Source organism: Zosterops lateralis (assembly GCF_965231275.1).
Source record: "Zosterops lateralis genome assembly, chromosome: Z".
NCBI lineage: Eukaryota > Metazoa > Chordata > Aves > Passeriformes > Zosteropidae > Zosterops > Zosterops lateralis.
This window is the reverse complement of record NC_139800.1, coordinates 1,408,878-1,423,395: the sequence shown is the minus strand read 5'-3', so window position 1 is coordinate 1,423,395 and position 14,518 is coordinate 1,408,878. Positions and strand designations below refer to the sequence as shown.

Below are 14,518 nucleotides of genomic sequence, written 5' to 3'. Positions count from 1 at the left end.
ATCAGCCAGATTAAGAGCATTGTATCTTTCACTGCCCCTCCACTCTCAGGGTGGGTGAAATTAACCACCATTTCCAAGTTCATTGCAGAAGGAGAATCAATCCACTCTTTCCTTGTAGTCAGCCAACCTACAAGGAGGAAACACGTGTACCCAACACCCTGCCTTGAAGGACTGGTAAAAATGACTCAACAGGAACTGTCCTAAAAACATGGAAAAGATCCTCTATAAATTCAGGGTTATTCTCGGTCAAAACATAAATACATTTAACAAGGACAACTGCACACCAAGCTATCACTCTGTGTAACTTCAGGGAGAGAAGAGAGACTGCAGGAGAACTGCAGAGGGACTGGAGAGACAGGACACAGGCAGTGGCTTCCCAGGGCCAGAGGGCAGGGCCAGATGGGATGTGGGGCAGGAATTGGTGGCTGTGAGGGTGGGGAGGCCCTGGCACAGGGTGCCCAGAGCAGCTGTGGCTGCCCCTGGATCCCTGGCAGTGTCCAAGGCCAGGCTGGATGGGGCTTGGAGCAGCCTGGGATAAATGTCCCTTTCCATGGCATGGGGTGGAACCCCAAGATGAACCTTGAGGTCTCTTCCAACCCAAACCATTCTATGAGTCTTTACCTCTGGAAACGCTTTTACAGTACAAGAAACATTTGAAATAGGATCTTTATTATGATTCTTGTTAATTGGTAAGCTGATAATGTTTGAGATATAAATATATTTTTTTTTATTATATATGAAGAGACAAAATAAAAATTCAGATCCTTGAAATAAATTTTAAAATAATTTCTTAAAAGCATCTCCGTTATCACATGCTGGACAGTACCTGACTCTTTTGTCAGCACATTCCTATTTCCCACAAGAAAGCTAAAATGAAGCCAGTGACTGTAACCTATAGGTGGGAAAAACAGTATTTCATGGCAAAGGTGAGAAAACATCCCCAGGTACAGGCTGAGATGTCATGGTTGATGGTAAACACCTTTTGCTAAAAGGATCAAAGAACCAGAACAAGTGGAAGATGGAAAGACTTGGGAGGTATTTAAGGGGAGAATGGTCAAGGCTGGGGAATGAGTAGGAAACATGAAATCACTACAAGAAAGGTTTCCACAAATAGCAGGCGATGAGTGGATAAGGAAACCAATATAATTTCTGGTTATAACAAGTCACTAATACTATTTTAAGACAAAGTGATGATGGTATAAATGAAAACAAGTCATCCAAGGAGTTTCAGTAAACAAGGACAACTAGTTGGGATGAACAACGTGGATGATTAACAGGAAATGTCTGAAAGACAAAGAAAAATCCGCACATATTTTCCCAAAAAAAGGCAACTGAAAATTTCAAAAGCTGTTAGTTGTAAGTAATTAATGAATCACACGTACAAATTTCACTGCAAGAAGATACTGTGCTAGTGGAGAACTTGATCATCCCAAGGCTGCTAAGCATAAACATATGGTAAGATACAGCAAGTTCATGGGTTACTTCACAAATGCAAAATGCTAAAATAAGTGTAGACATCCATCCTGGTTGACTTAATTGTAATTTCTTAATAACAGCTGATTTACGACTACGTGAATATACCTGTTCTCAAGAGAAGATTTTATATAAAGAAATAAATTAACCACTTTAACAAATATCTCAAGCTCAAATATCTCAAGCTCAGCACTGGAACCTCCCAGAAGAAAAAAATATTGTTATTTGAAGAATACAGTATATGATCATTAAATAATGGTTACTCCCAGTAATACATAAATATAGCAGGGATAAGTTGTGGTTGCACGTTTCATTTCCTGACTTTTAAATGCTTATTGAAAATTTAACAGACTTTAAAAAAACAAAATACAGCTATGAATATGGATAGTATAAAATACTATGTTTTGACATGACACACAACGTAAATTGAAACCAATAGTACATAAAGGGAGATATTTCCTGATGATTATTGAAAATAAATAATTTCACTCAATTTGCTCTGAAACGATACCCAAGAGTTTGGGTTAGTTTTTTATTTTTTTGCCTCTTAGACAAAATACACTTATCCTGGCCAAAAAACCATCAGCTTAACTGATTAAATTTCTAATAAGTTACTTTTTGTAGTCTCTGATTTATGAGTGAAATAGCAAAGCAACCTCCTCCCACAAATAAAACAATCCCCACGTTTCCTCCCACCTTCTTTGGTGCTATTTTGTGGGGCACATCCCTGCACTTCACTGACCAAAGTGGAAGTTCATGATTCACTCTATGCTCGAACTGAGAGCAGATTCCATCATGTGCTCCCTCCCATAGGGTGTCCCAGTGGGACAAGAGGAATGGGACTGGGACAAGGGGAATGGGACTGGGACAAGTAAAGTAGTCTCAAGTAGCACCTTGAGCCCTCCAACATCTCCAGACACATCTTTCTCATCCACCCATGGATCTTTGTTCTATACAGAAGCCATCATCCTTCCTGTTTTCCCTCCTTGTAGCTTATTCCCACCTCCTCACCCTCCCACACTCCCATTCCTTCTCTGCTCTTTTACCTGCTTCCACTCCCCCCACCCAGGGAATCATTTGTCTTAGAAGGACTTTAAAGTTCAACCCATCTTCCACCGTCCCAGGGTGATCCAAGCCCCATCCAACCTCTCTATGGACAATTCCAGGGATGGGGCAGCCACAGCTGCTCTGGGGAACCTGTGCCAGGGGTTCACCATCTTCACAGGGAAGAATTTCTTCCCAATATCCCATCTAACCCTGCCTTCTGTCAGGCTGAAGCCACTCTCCTTTGTCCTACTCTGCCCATCCCAGCCTCTCATGGGAAAGAAGCCTGACTTCACCTTCCTCAGCTTTTTGTCACTTTGTTCCTATCATGCCTCTTTACTCATTTCTCTTCTCAGCATCCCAAAATCTTACCTACTTCTTCTTTAACTCTTGTCCCTTTCCTCTACAGCACCATTCCATGTTCCATGTACAGCCAGTCCCAGCCTATTTCAAATTTCTCCCAACTCCTGAACATCAGAGCTCCCATTCCTACACATTTTCTTCAACTTGTGGATGTGGCACTTGGGGACAAGGGTGGCCTTGGCAGTGCAGGGGGAAAGGTTGGACTCAATGGCTTTGCAGGGCTTTTCCAGCCAAACAGCCCTGTGTGGTTCCAAGCCCTGCCAAGCAGCAGCAGAAACATCCTGGGGGGCACAGTCCTGTCCCATGGGAACTGGGAGCTGCACTTGCACAAGCTGCAGCTCGTCCCTGCCTATCTCAGCTGATAACATGATCCCTGGGCAGGGGAGGATGCACACAGCCCAGATGGCTCTGGGAGCAGCAAAATGAGAATATTCAGTTTCCACAGACGTCAGGCCACCTCCGGCTACGTCTCTGCTGCGCAGATGGAAACAGACTGCTCCCTGTGCCCAGAGACTGATAATTTGGTCACATTTAGTCATATTATCAGCAGCAGAGCCCTGGCACAAAGGCCACCTGCCAAATTTCAGATTCTTAATGCAAAACATGAAGTTACCAGGGCTCATTAAGTAACACGTTGACAGCTGTGAGCATGGACAAAGACATGTCAATGCTCCGGTCTCACCCCAGAAACCTTCAGTGGTTCTCCCTGGAACTCTGAAAACACCAGCCTGGGAAAAATGACAGTTACTGAGATAACTATTCCTTCATGTAGTACACTACTTTTTAAAAAAATAGATAAATTCACAGTTATAAAGTTACATGCCAGAACCTGTTACCTCTCCTCCACACTGAGAAAAGCAACCTGGGCTGGTGGGCAGTGGAATGGCTATTTCAAAAACAACAACAGCAACCACCACCATCTATTTTGGGTTTCAAAGGCATGAAGGATGAAAATATCTCCAATTGCAAAATCATCTACCTAGAACCAGTGCCCCCACTGACCAATTTCACTAGTTTGCAGTTAACATTATAAAAGGGAAAAAAAAAAAAAAGAAAAAGTTTAGTCCTGGGATGGTCTTGCAAGAATAATTTTAAAAGAAATTAAAACGTTTTGATTAATCATTCTTTTGAATACCAGGCTCTCAGATAGTTCCAATTCAGGGAGCACAAACTGCAGATGCAAAGAGCAGTAGTTCAGTTCTACATATACCAAGCAGTGAGATTCTCAGTTTCCCACAATTTTGCTGGTGAGATATTTTTTAACACACTAAAAATAAACACAGTTAAATCATGATTTAGAGTCTATCACCATTTACTAGAGCATAAAGTGCTACAGTAGCACAATAAGGTTACTGCTACATAAAATATTGTATCATGTTATTTTGATGTCTGATGTAATTTCATTTAGAATTTCATAAATCAGAGACAAAAGATCACCAATACTTGCCCCTCCTGGGAATTCTTACATTTACTTGTTTACTCTGCTATTATAATTATTGTTATTATTAGTGAAAGAAATTGAGTTCTGTGTGGTTACAGTGACCCAACTGCATTAAACCAATTGCAGGAACAGGACCTATGATTTTGATTATATTTTCCAGGCAGTTAAGACCACATTAATTTTAAATAAAAAATGCTTCAGCATCCTACAGCAGTCAAAAAGAGTTTCTGTGGTTTCCTGAGCTCCTTACCAGTTGGTATAAATACCAGATTTATGAAACATTGCTCACTAAAATTAATCCTAAAAATCAATAAATAAATGTGGGTTAAATGCCACAAAGGAAAATAGCACATAAATGAACTGTACAGTCATGGTTCTTATAAGAACAGTACACAGGATACACAACAGAGAGAAAAACAAGTTGATCTAAAATACAGCACATCTTCTTTTCTTCATCTTTTACCCAAGTGATGGAGCAAAAAAATAATTCTGCTGTAACTGCTAAAATTTTGGTATGTCTTTGCGTGCATGAGGTTTATGAAACTGATGCTACATGCTTACATTCTTCACAAAGGCCTACATAGATTTTCTGACTCCCATCATTTTGCAGACCTGTAATACTCTCTCAAGCTTTAGGAGATGTGGAGTCAATATTTAAGAAAGTATGAGACTAATTTTGTACTTAATACTAGAGTTATTGAACAGTAACGTGCTCATTCATACCTGAAAACATTTATTTAATTAATGTAAAGACCTGGGTGAGGGGAATGGATTTGTAAGTATGACTTTGAAATTTTTTTTTCCCTTACACTTATTTCTCTCCTTGGGATCTGTAGGAATGTGTAGGAGAAGCTCAAACAGACAGGCATGAAGGCTCCTGCACCTCATGGCCACTTCTCATTATCCCATTAAGAACCAAATCCAGCAAAACTCTGGCCACACAGCACTATCAACAAATGGAACCAGGTACTGTGGAGCAGGAAAATGCAACCATAGAGGAAAAGAAAGAAGCAGTTAGTGACCATCCGAAGTGAAATCAAAAAAAGTTGTGAAGAAAATTGGAGAAGCAAAGGCACAACTGAAAAAAAGATCAGTGCAGGGTAAAAGGTACAAGGTGGGGTTTGTGTTTTTATTAAGATAGAAGTAGTAAACCAATATCCACACTGCAAGCAAACACTACAACTCTGTTGGCAGGGTTAGCTGAAAGGCAGGATAAACCAGACAAGGAAACTTGATTTACGTTTTCATTCCACAGCTGGATCCTCATTAAGGAGTTTTAGGGAAGTCTTCCACTTTTACTCACCCAGTAAGGAATTTATTGAAAAACCGTCTGTAAAGCCTCTAAAATGAATGAAGAGTGATAGGGGAAGAGACTGAGGCAGGAATGACACCTTGTCTGCTGAATTCCAACTCTCAACAAGCCCAATTTATGGGAGAGGATAAATGGCTCAGTGACATGGAACCCAAAAATACACATCACATATGTACAAGTCTGGTGCACATGGACAGGTTCAAGGCACACAGAGCTGAAGGCAGGAAAAAGCTTCAAGAAAGTATTTCAGTCATCTGCATCTTTATTATAGGTGCTCCTCAAAGCTGCTTCCAAAAAGGTATTCCCAGGAAACTGCATTTAAATCATCTCTTCCTGCTTTCTACACACAGAGCTATACTAAATAATCTGAAATTTCAGAGAAAAAATAATGTAAGTCTCTACTGCTTGGCACTGAGAAAAAGTGCCAGCTCCCTCCAAAACAGGCTGGAAATTCACCTGGGAGAGAGTTCTGTTCAGGAGCCTTGAAACTTGCTTTCAGCATTTTGCATTTCAATAATTTCACAAAGATAATAATTCACAAAGACAACAATTTCCCCAAAAGAGAATTTCTGTGTCCCAGTCAAAAAAAATTAAATTAAATCAGTGCAAATATCTCATGTAGTATCGTAGTTTTAGAAGCTGGGAAACTAAGACATAATTGTCCAAGGTATTCTCCTGCACAGATGGTCAAGGTTCATCAAAGCTAGTAAAAATTTGGATCCTGTTATACGGACAACATAAAATAGAAATTAATCTAACAGAGAGACAGAAAAGGAAGTGCCAAGTAAGGAAGTAACATTTAGCATGGAAAACACAACTCCAGCTAAAGGCTGCATCAAACTAGTTAAGCAAAGTTTTTTAAGAGACATAAAAAACGTTTCCTGTTTTTTTTTTTCCTCTCTTCTAGGCCCTGCACTTCCATGGCAAACATTCAGCACCTCTGAGGCAGCCTGCCCAGCTATTACTAGGCTAATTTGTAACAGGGAACACCAAACAAGATAGAAAAAGAGATATTTGCAGCAGTTTCTCTGCAGGAGGGAGTGTGTTTGTTCATTTCACTTGGGAAAAGTTTTGAAATCAGTCTTCAGGTTCCTTCTTCTTACAAAAGGAAGATGTATATGCCATCAAATTTTGATGAGCTCATAGAGCCTCTGCTGAGGGAACGGATTTGCCAGTGTAACTTCTTAGAAGTAAACATTTAGATTATTTTTAGAGCTGAAGGATTATTTTCCAAAACACCAACTCACCACTTCATGAATGGATCGGTTGAAGCCATCATCCTCAGTAAGGATCAGCAAAATGATAAGGGCCATGTAAACGTGGTGTGAATTCCTCTCTTCAACGTGATACAGAATTTCAAGAATTGGCAGAACCTTTAGGGAAAGAAAAATGTATGTATTAGTTTAGTCTTCAGATACCTCAGACACTAAACAGAGGAGGCTCTAAAGGTCCAAGGTATTGCCCTGCCCTGGACAATTCATAGCAATTCCTCTCTCTCGAAACAACCACCCCTGAGCAGTGACATAGAGTGTCCAAACACCTTCCATCTGCTTCATTTTATCTCACAAGAGAGCCTAAACAAGTGCTTTCTTGTGGTTAGAAACGGAATTTCAATCCCTAATAAATGAGATTCCCAGCCATACCAGTTACAATAATCTCCAAATGCTCCCTCTTCTCTACACTATGGGGAAAAGAGAATTGTTAAAGGTTTTCACCAGTCCAAGCAGGAAAACAGTTGTGTCTACCCATCTGTGCTACCACAAGTCTGCCCTGAAAAGCCTTTTCTCATCAAACCTAGCCAAGCATATCGAAGCTGAGGTGAACAGAGGCATTTTGAGACATGACAGTTAAATCCCATTTTGGTGTGTGAAGATAATACCAGAAAAAAAACCCAGTTTGAGTTGGGTTAAGACTAGAAGAGGCCTGTTTTTCCAATTTTAGATAATATGCAGCCAAAGAGAACTGACTGATCATTATGATCAGAGTTCAGCCCAAGGTCTTGCAACATTTCCACCAGGAACAGCTTAAGCCAAAGCCTTGCAATAATAACGAAAATGAGATTTCATTGCAACAGCAAGCATACCTGAATGCTAGTCTAAAGTTAATCCAGATGCAAACGCTGTCTCTCTACCAAATGAAAATTAGCTTTCTACTGCCTTGTACAACGTGGCTTCCCTGGGCTGCAGAAATAGGCCGAAATCACAAAAAGCCCTGGAAAAAGGAACTGGAGAAAGCCCTCAGTTCCAAGAAGCTTCTAGACACCTAAAAACTTGCTGTTTTTCAAAACAGGCCAAATGCAGCTGGATGAATCATGTGAAATCTATTCTGGTGAGCAGCCAGGACACCAGTGCTTCACAAGCCTCTGAAGTTACCAAAATGTTCTCTTACAATCAACCATCCTTGAAACAGTTGGGACATACTAAACCAGTTTCTATTAGAATGAAATTAGATTGATCTAAATTCTGCAGGCCACAAAAACTTTTGACACATGCTTTGGTCAGGGTCAAGACAAAATGACAACAGAAACAGAGGGAGAATATACTTACAGCAATATTTTTATTACTATTAAATAAATATTAAAATAAAAATATTTTTAAAAATTACATGTTGCAAACATCCTTCCCTTGCCATTTAAAAGTATCCTTCAGAAACCTCTCTCCCCAGTGAAAACTAGAGCACCATCTTTGTGTTTTCTGAATGTCAGCCTTGAGTAAAGACCAGGTTTTCCCTAAAACTTCTAATTAGTATGGAGGCAAAAAAAATTTGTTCTTTTCCTTGGATGGGGAGAAAGAGAGACAAACATCACTGCTTTAGTCCACCATTCAAATTGTTTCCAACACTTGCATGCTGCTTTGCACTGTAAAAACTCTGTCATTTCCACGGCCAAGAGTTATTATAATAAGCTGGACAGAGCTGGAGGCAACATAAAACTAATGAAGAATTGCATTTAAAACTGGGCTTTGCAGGGAGAACAACAAAAGGCTTGCTGAAGGTAACCATTGGAACAACTTCTTAGTTCTCTAGACAGATCCCAGATGGAAGCACAGAATGGTTTGGGTTGCAAGGGACCTTTAAAGATAATTGTGATTCAGTCTGGTTGTGTTAAACCATACAAACCACTCTGGCAAAACACATTTCTTCAGAGCAGCCCAAAATATCTCCTCTGTCTATGCACATTAATACTAATTGTAACTGAAAAAGTCCACTCATATCCTCAAGTGCTCCAAGTCCTACAAGTGTGTTGCTACAAACTACATTTAAAAATACATATTGAGACATTGCAGCCATTCCCCTACAAGCCAATATGTGAAAGTGCTGTTACTAAAGCTCCATTCTTGCTACTGAGGAGTAGCCTGGCACTCCAGATCATGGCAATCAGTCCTCCTGTCCCAAACAAACCTCTGCTGCTCCTGAAACTCCATTCCTTTGGCACATTTCCCTCTTCACTCCTCTTTCAGGCTGTGCACCGTCTACACAACTGGACAAAACTCAGGGAGAAAAATGGCAACTTAATTCTCTCTAATGTGCCATTTCCGGATGGAACAGAATTAATCTGTACACTTTCCTTAATCCTTCCTCCTTACAACACTCCTTTCCTTGGTATATTGACAGCTGAGGTGCACACACACCTTTAGGACAAGTGTTACAGTTCTCAAAGCAAAAACTAGTTAACAAGTCACCACTTCTATAAAAAAGTTGCAATATAAGATTCAATTAAGACTCCAATCATACGAAAATGTAAAATTGGAGATGCCTGGGAGGAGTCTTGGGTGGAGCCTGGAGGAGCCAGTTTTCTTCAAAAGAGGAAGACTTTTAGGTATTTCCTTGGAGAACTCTGGGGCTGAAACCTGGATCTCAGGTCTCTAGAAGAATTCAAAGAACCCTGGGAGATGCCTGGAAGAAGTCTCAAGTGAATCTTGGAAGCAAGATCTGCTATGTAAAGAGCAAAAACATCTCAAGTAACTTCTCTGAAGGAGTCCAAGGCTGCCGCCTGGGACCTCAGGTGTCTCAGATAAAGGTGGAAACTGCAGGAGACACCTGGGAGGAGTCTGAGGAGGATTCTGGAAGAGACAGATTCTTCCACAAGAGAAGATTCCTCTCAGTTACTATTTTAGTTATATTAAAATTTATCTAGACTTTCAACCAAAATACATTTCTACACCTCTATGCTGCATACATACATTTATTTATACATACTTTTATACCTTGTATCTTCTTACACAATGGTTTTATCCTACCCTATATTGAGAAGACAGCCACCACTTATTTTGTATTGCTGACCCTTTCCTCACAGCCATCACACCACCTCTACTAACCTCCCTCTCTCACGAGCAGCTTTTAACTGGCACAAAACAGCCATCATTAAAAAGTTACTTTTAATCCCCGAAACAAGTGGCAGGTAAAAAGAGACAGTGAAAATTGCAGGTGCTATATCCAGTCCAGAGTTGGTTTCCCTGGCAAAGTTTAAAAACACATTGTCTTTAGTAATCAACAAAATACGAGCAGCAACCTGCTTAAGATGAGTTTATACTACAAGAAAAAAATACTGCTGCACCATCAGCTGATATAAATACAACATCATGTATGTTATTCCATTCCAATCATGGTGAGCAGAAACAAAATCTCAGCTCAGCAGCCAAAGCAAACACATCGAATAGCTCATTTCTTACACACAGAAATCTCATTGGTATATTTACTTGCAAACCTGGTGCTTATTGCTCTTTCAAACAGAAGAAGCCTCAACAGTCACCCATCCACAGACCACAACACTATGCTTATCAAAAAATGTGCTAACTGCCCTCTATTTCACCTGTCCCACCACTTTCTGGAGGATCCCTGCAAGCACTTTGAGAAGAACAGCCAAATATTAGATGTAAACTTCTCTAACAGAAGAATCTCTAGCATCAGATATTTAATGCAGTTATTTTTTAAAATGAAGTCATGAAGGACACACAAAGACCCTATTCATTTTGCCAAGCAGAATTATAGTAAAAGCAAAAAAAAGGTTCTTTATTAATATTAAACCATGAAGCCCAACAGAAGGTGAAGGTATTTAGCTATAACTGGCAGAGGGAGATTCATACAAATGAGGAAGTGAGCTGAGACAGTATCTGCTATACCAGCTAAGAAAAAACAAACTGTTTTAATTTACAAGTTAAACTGAAGTTGAAAAAGAGCAGAGACACATTTCAAAAATCCTTATGAAATGTTACAGAGCACCTTCTGGTGATGCTTCCTGGGCACGGAAAGGGAGACAAATTAAAACAGGGGAAAACACACCATATGGGATGCACTGAGTGCAGTGAAACAGGAACAACCTGCAAAACCCCCTAAAGTTTAGGATGAGCTCTGAGCTGCCTGTGGACGTGATCTCTCACACAGCACCTATAAACCCTATCCCTCACTCATCCAACTGCCTCTGCACAAAGAGGCCACTGATTTACACCACATGCCTCCAAGAAGTCCTCCACCCTCTTTCAAAGATCATTTTGACTCTGAATTAATGACCTTGCTGGTTTTCTCCTGCATCTCCGGATGGTGGGAATCAGCCTCCAGGCTTTAGTTCTTACCACCCCTCTCTGCAAGCAGAGATTCCTGTTTTTTCAAGGATTCCCCTTTCTGAAGGCACATGCACACCCTTATGCTCCCCCAGCTTTTCTCTGACCAGACAGAGTTAGCTTCTTAGGCCCCTCACAGTGTTACTGTTAATTTTAAAGCAAAAAACCTCCGATGTTTCTCAACACTGTTCCATTTTTCAATATTTTATGAAGTCTGGAAGTACAACACCAGAATAAGTTCACAGTGTATCAGCATCACTCTTGCCATACAGGGAAGGACAGCCAGCTCAAGTACTCAAGTCCTTTGATTTCATTTTCAAGTCTAAGACTGAACTTTTTCACCGCTGGACTGTAGCTAGAAGATCATGATTTCTTTGTCCAGTAGCCCTCCCAATTCTTTTTGGGTCTGCCTCAACCTGCCTTACTGAGCACTTAAAACTGCTCTTCTCAATTAGTTGCTGCTTATCCTTATCTACTGGCCCAATAAAAACAAGAGGATTGGACAAAGATGTCAGTAATTTGTCAGTAGAGATCACAAAGCAGCGGCATGAAGAGCAAAGTAAGAGCATTTTCAAATGTTGGTATTGAAAAAGAAATCAAAACACATACAAAAACATACTGTTGACTTTTCAGTGATGCTTTTCTGAATTTTTTCAGTTTTTCCCATGAAGTGTTTAAAGTTGCTGATAATTTCTGGGATTTTCTGACTATTTTTTTTAGGTGATAATATATGAAAATATCCTAGGCTGCTGAGACTCTGAGTACCTGCATCTTGTCTTGTTTTGACAGATGCACCACACTGTTTTTCGGGAAGCTTTACAGTGTACCAGACACCCTAATTATAAAACACACCTAATATTTACTTGTCTAGAGCAACCTGAGATAGTGGAAGGCATCCCTGCACATGCAGGGGTTGGAGCAAGATGGGCTTTAAGGTCCCTTCCAACCCAAACCATTCTGGGATTCTATTCCATGATTCTAAAGATATCGCAAATTGTTATGGTTAGCAGCTCTTAACTTGTCATATCACACACTAGCAGCCCCAAAAATTACACACGACCATTTGTTCACAGAATTCATGCAAAATGACTCAGCCCTTGCCTACATAATCTGCAGTGGACACAGGAGTTCAGGCTTGAATCAATTCAGCATCAACCATCTCACCCCAGTTTGCCAACAGTGGCGTCTATCAACTCCGATTTTAGCAATACATCTGCTAGAACTTGGACTGGAACCAAACTCGCTCCATATCTGCCATCAAACAGGCAAGGGATCTAATTACCTGGCAAGATTTCAAATATTAAAATGGAAAGGGTCCTCTATTCTGTTACCAATTCCCCCAGACAGCCATTATCTTATTAAAGGAATGCTTTTTAATAAGTAAGATTTGTTGAAGTGGTTTGTGACATTACTAAAGTGGGGAGCATAAGCTAATTTATAACCTACAAAAACCATACCAGGTGTCTGTTATATTGGCCATTAACCACAATCCTATTTAAGCGGCTAAAAAGGCATTACAGTTGTATTTCTATAAAATCTGTGAGCTGCTCCTTGAGGAGTTTCAGTCTTAGGTCAACCCTGTAAGACATCTGGCATGTTAGTCCAGTTATAGCTCATTTTGTTAACTGTTACTCCTGAAAGCACAGAGGAGGCTTGTACAACTTTTTGGCCTGAATATCCAAAAGAGAAAAATAAAACAATGAATGGAATGGTATCTGCTACCAGTTTCTGTACACCCTGATCAGAAGTGGTCAGGTTTGACCCAGATCATAACAGTTCCACAGAGAAAGGAGGAATCCAAGATGGTCTCGTAGCTTTACCAGTGACTGCAGTGACAAATTTAGCCCCACACTCCAGAGATTACATAACAAAAACGAGTAAGAGAGCAAGAACTGGTTGAATGAGTGATCCAGAACCTACTGCTCCCACTGCAGAAGAGAGGCCACTGTCAGCTGGTGACACCCAAGGCTGCAGGGCCTGTAGAAGCATCCGTGACTTACAGGGACAAGGTTCTCTGCAAACCTGAGATATTCTAGAGTATGTGGTTTTATTGCAAGGGTCATGGGTGGAAAGGGCCTTGCCTTCAGACACCAGCCTGGGCTGAAGGGAAGTCCCAGAGAGAGAACAAGAGAGAGCAAGAGGGTGTGGCTAAGAAGAGGGGAGCGAGGGAGCAAGGTGACAGGGGTCAGAGTGCAGGGGGAAGAGAGCAGAGGTGAGAGCAGGGAAAGGAGAGCGAGATCCAGAGAGAGAGAGGGAAGAGTGCGAGGTCCTCGTTACAATCCATTATATCTCCTTTTGTGATGAATATTCTAATTTACAGTGACCAACCAATACAAGACACAAAACCCTATAGAATCTCCATACAGCCTGTAAGAACTACTACATTACCATGGGTTATATTTTAAACTCTAGAAACTACTCTTTAGACTTTTCTGTTTTGCTACATTGACCTTTGGATCCCTCAGCCAGCAGAAAGATATTCTTCAATCAAAAGGGATTCTCCTTCAGCTGGCCAGGCTGTTGTCTTTAGGTTCTATAGTAACTAAGACTCAGTATCCTACAACTCAAAGCCAGCTTCCATTTCTATTTCGATTACAGGTTTCATATTTTCAGAATCTTTTGCTAAGCAATCATATTTATAAGGTTTCCCTGATTAATCTTTCCCAACAAGGGCCAGTCCCTGGTGATGAGAACAAAGGAGGCAGAGCAGGACTCACCAGATTTTCTATGTCTGTCCGTGCCAACACGTAGGTCCGCACATTGCTGTTCTGATGCAGAAGCATGTACAAGAGGAGTGTGGCTTGATCAGATTTCTGCTGCTCACATAAAGCTGTGTATAAACTGTTAAAGTTGATCTGGAAAGCGTGCGGATTTGATGACGAGAAAGCAGTGTTATCTGAAAAAAGGAAACAAAAGGAAATCTTAAAAAAATACATTTATCATTCAGTTATTTGTTAATTGTATAAAATCTCTGGGGGAAATATTTAATACACCACAGAAAGGAGGAAACAAAAATCACCCATGACTCTTATCACCAATAGTCATGAAACATAACAGTTTCATAAAGCTTTGGTTGTGCCAAAAAGCTGAGGTTGTCCTCCCATATGAGCTTAAGTAGGATCCCGGTACCTGCACAAAACATTCACCTGTTTTCATAAAACAATTTTGTCCCTCCATATGGCTTTCCCTGTTAATAAGGAATGTGATCCCAGGACCTGCTGGAAGGGGGGCAGCCAGATCTTCTCCAGAATCAATATATCAACAATTAACTTCCAAACCCTGCACATCAAACTTACAGTTTTAGTTCTCTGGCATTAAGGCAGAGTA

The 14,518-nt window shown here is 40.5% G+C and overlaps 1 protein-coding gene across 2 annotated transcripts in view; it reads right to left on the bottom strand.

Moving 5' to 3' along the window:
* Positions 1–14,518, bottom strand: part of DYM (dymeclin) — a 212,691-nt gene that overhangs the window by 117,671 nt on the left and 80,502 nt on the right. For both annotated transcript variants that reach the window (XM_083882932.1, XM_083882931.1), the window contains 2 exons: positions 13,909–14,087; positions 6,881–7,006 (listed from right to left, as the gene is read on the bottom strand). In XM_083882932.1, coding sequence (XP_083739058.1) covers positions 6,881–7,006; positions 13,909–14,087 — 305 coding nt within the window. The remainder of the gene's footprint in view (positions 1–6,880; positions 7,007–13,908; positions 14,088–14,518) is intronic.